The 4,095-nt window shown below is 29.8% G+C and overlaps 1 protein-coding gene across 3 annotated transcripts; it reads left to right on the top strand.

Annotated features, from left to right (window-relative positions):
• The first annotated feature begins 1,570 nt into the window (after positions 1 to 1,570).
• On the top strand, positions 1,571 to 3,526 carry LOC135923108 (uncharacterized). 3 transcript variants are annotated; one of them, XR_010571131.1, is made up of 3 exons: positions 1,571 to 1,769; positions 2,047 to 2,336; positions 3,194 to 3,526. XR_010571131.1 is itself a non-coding variant. In XM_065457684.1 (3 exons), exons 1-3 carry the CDS (start codon positions 1,854 to 1,856, stop codon positions 3,341 to 3,343), a joined length of 444 nt encoding a protein of 147 aa, XP_065313756.1. In that variant the 5' UTR covers positions 1,573 to 1,853; the 3' UTR covers positions 3,344 to 3,526. The 3 variants fall into 3 exon arrangements, 1 of the variants encoding a protein (XP_065313756.1); XR_010571132.1 differs by having other exon boundaries at positions 1,571 to 1,764; XM_065457684.1 differs by having other exon boundaries at positions 1,573 to 1,857.
• The last annotated feature ends 569 nt before the right edge of the window (positions 3,527 to 4,095 follow it).

The raw sequence follows: 4,095 nt of genomic DNA on the forward strand, positions 1-4,095 counted from the left end.
AAAAGGGACGTAAATATGCTATATAAAACTATAAAAGCACAGAAGGCTAAAATTGTATGAGTCCCTATTTATTGTTTTTCATATATAAAACAGATCCCATTCGCGAAATTTCGGTTTAATATTTCACTGCTAAGATGGAAAAATGACATGGATGCTCTGATGGTTAATAAACAGACTCATGAAAATGGAAGAGTGCGGGAACAGACAGAGATGGGGGATTATGTGGGGATTCATGTAAATGGGGGAGTAGATAGGTCAGCTATCCCGAGTCGCGCCAAAATTAAACTATTTTAGGGCCCTATAAATTTTTGGTTCTCGCACATTAATTTTGATTTTTCTTTTTTGCTAATTTGGATTTCAATTTTCATCTCTTTAAAACTTGGGTTAACTGGGTTTTTATTGCCGCCAAATTCATTTTTGCCCTGGGCCGCCAAGATAAATTAATTTACATTTTATTATGTTGATATTTTAATCATTTTTTAAATTTTATTGTTTAATGTTAAGAATTCATATGTTTTTTTTAAATATATAAATAAGAAAAAAATATATACAACTGAGTTTTTAAATCAAATTATGTGTGCCCTCATTTCCTTTTTAATTTAGGTGTATATTATTTTTATTAGTCTTCTATAAGATGTCATCAATTATATTAGTGATGGTGAGGATTGTTATACTGATTATGGATTACCATCATCATTACCTTAATATAACATATAGTTTCGACTTCTAAAAGGTATAACCGGGTCACCGCTAAATGTCTCCCTAGACGCGGCCCTATCAGTTAGTAATTCAAACCTAATATTTTAAAAATGGATTTCGAATATTATTGATATCATGACGCACTGGAGATAAGTAATTGTACACTCTATTTCAGGTATTAACGTCTAGACAGAATAAAAAATGGTCTGGCCTTGTTGTATTTCATAGCTGGAAGGAATTAATCTATCTCGAAATTGGAGGTGTGAGAGATTAGCATAATAATCAAAGACAAATTGGGAATATTCTGGGTAGAGGGTGAGCATAAAATTTGGAAACGCGCTACGCCTTAGAAAGTTAAAGGCTTTTAAAAAGTCTATTGGAATCAAAATATCGTCACTGTGTGTTTGTAGGTCATCCGGGTCGGAAAAGAGACCTCCACTTGTATTTTACATTGACTCCTAATTGATTCGGTGACAAGTAACTGGATATAGTGAATAATATTTCGTTTACTACTAGCTTGGCAGTTAACCGGCGCCAAATGGTTCAATTGGCATGTCTTATTCGTTTTTACCTCCCTATCTAAATTTAAAGTTAACGGATATTTTGCAAAATTTCCAAATTTGTGACTATTCTTACATCTACAAAAAAAATTCAAATTTTTTAAAAGGGACGTACCCCCTACTTTTTAAAAAAATCCTGGCATGGTCACTCTTAATTTTTTTCAAATCGTGGGAGCGCCTCAATGCCTCCCGGTGCCTCCCCGACTACATCACTATTTAGATCCAAATAAGTTTTATTTTTTTATTTTAGGCAGAGGCAAATTTCACTTTGCCTTATTTCTAAATATGCCCACCTCTCATGATATTGTAAATTCAGGTGTATGAACTAGATATTAATAATAAATTTTTTTGGCTCTGATTTTTTTTTTACTAACTAAAAATAAATAATTAAAAACCCCAAATTTTTTTTTTAATTTTGATGTTCTCCTCGACTTACCAAACTAAAAAAAAAGAAAGGTAGATAAACCTGATCAAATAAAACCAAGCTTACCAGATGCGGCCCCACGTAAGGTTATATAAAAATAAATTATCGTTTTATAAAACAATTTTAATATAAAACTCGTAATATTCTTCTGGAAATTTTTAAAAAAAATAATGAGTAAATTCTTTACATCTTATTTATTTTTACATTATTTTAGTGAAGACTTCGCTGCTCGCAACATTTCGCAGGGAACCAAAAATTTTAAACGTTAAAACTGGGAAAAACGCTTTAAGATTTTTGGGACCTGCGGAGATAAGCGAATTATACTGTTCATCCGCTTTATATTATTTATTTATTTTTAACAAGCGGCACCAAACAATCTAAATGAGCTTCAAAATGTCAAAGGGGAAGAAGGAAAGCGTTATATAAGCCCGGATGTAATTTCTTTCGAATTAAATCCCCACAATGGTAAAGACCATTTGAAAGTTCATGTTAAACAAAATAGTGATTTTTTGAGCGACGATTTTACTGTGGAAGACGCGTCGGGAAAAACTCATCAAAGAGGAAAGCAATATAAAGGATGGACTTACACTGGAAACGCTAAGGACTCCAAAGGGGAAGAATATTTTGCCAGTTTTACCGGATTTTTTGGACTCGTGAGTAGTTTAATATATATTCGATCTATTTAGAGATTTATTTTCAAATAAGTTCCAAATATTATTGTGAAAAATAAATTTATAATAAATGGAGGGGGGGGGGGATTATAAACAGGAATATTTTATTCTCGTTATGCTAAATTATGACAATACAAAATTTAACATTTTGAATTAAATTCATTAATGCATAAGTATTATTATAATATGATATTTTTGAAAAAACTATATACCAATCGCGACTGGTATCACGCCAATTTTTAATTTCTTTTATTATTTTGGAATAAGTTAACTTTTTAATAATTTTATTTTTATAATCTCGACACTTCTATCTAATGGTTGTTTACCGAAAAAAGTCATTATTTTGTTTTGTTCTATAAGGGGAATAAAATTGGCAATTGCGCTAAACTCCTGTTTTGTTCTCTTGCTAAATATGTATGAAATTTTCAAAGAAAAAATGGCCTTAAATTAAGAATTTTCACAAACTAACCATTATTATGATTATTTTTTGAATAAAAGCTTTACCATATGTCCAAATTTGGTAAAACGTTAGTAGTGTTAAGATAAGATGCCGGAAAATTTGTTACTGAAAATACAATTCCCCCCCCCCCCCCCGAAAAATATAATAGGAAAAAAATACTTATGCAAAAAATGCATCTGCTCAGGCTATACCTATATCTATATTATTTATAATAAAAAAAGGATAATTGTATTTTAGATTTTTCTCTAGTGCCTTTTTTTGTGATATCCTTTCCTTTTACCATTAATATGTAACTATCCTGACCCAAATTACTTGCTTTGCAAAAAGCAGTTGCGTTAATCAAATTTTACTTAAAATTCTTTATAAAAAAAATTCATAGAACGGAATTATAAATAAAGGTGGAAAACAATATGATGTAAAGGCCAAATATGATGAAAGGGATGAACACGGAGCCAGTGCCGGAATCTTGCCGGTTGAAATTATGGAAAAACTAGAGACACCTCGAGGTATCTGTGGAGTTAAAAAATAAAACTTCGGAGGCCACGGATTTAGAATATTAGATATAATTTATTTTTTTTAAAAAATTAGAAAAATATATAATTTATAAGTTTTTTTTGCTTTTCTTCTAAATTTAAAATTATATTAATTTAAAATTCAATTTTCAAAATTTAGCAATAACAATTATATTATATAAAATAAATTAAACTCCTTTTTTTCGATGAATAAAATATTTTCTCATAATTACTGAAGATTTTTGATTTTTGTGTTAATATCTTGTAATGTGTTTTCTATTTTTTTTAAATTTTGATTTCGAATTACATAACTAATTTATAAGTCTTAAGGGAAGGAATCTGACAAAAGCTCTATATTCAGTATGAAAAAAAAATGTTTAGAATAGTTTTAAAAAAATGTATTTTTGGATGGGTTTAGAAAAACAGATTAATGTAAATGGTTCTATACCAAAAATGATGAAAATGACGTTAAACATATAGGCCAATGCTTGGTGTAGGCCAATGGAGTTTAGATATAGGCGAAGGCCCGGTGGCTAAAGTTTTGCTTTGAAAAGAATACAAATTAAACAATTTTTTAAATTTGTTTTAAAATATATACTCTCTCATCTGCTTGATTTTTATAAAACCCATATATGGGGTAGGGTTAGCTTTTTAAAAATATTAGTGGGTATATATAGGGCTTAAGATAGAGATTTATCATGGGACTATTTACTGTCCATTCACACAAGAGGTGGTAATTTACACATTGCTAGGTATTAAGCCATAACCG

Source organism: Gordionus sp. m RMFG-2023, chromosome 2 (genome assembly GCF_954871325.1).
Source record: "Gordionus sp. m RMFG-2023 chromosome 2, tfGorSpeb1-WG-v2, whole genome shotgun sequence".
Taxonomy (NCBI): Eukaryota; Metazoa; Nematomorpha; class Gordioida; order Chordodea; family Parachordodidae; genus Gordionus; species Gordionus sp. m RMFG-2023.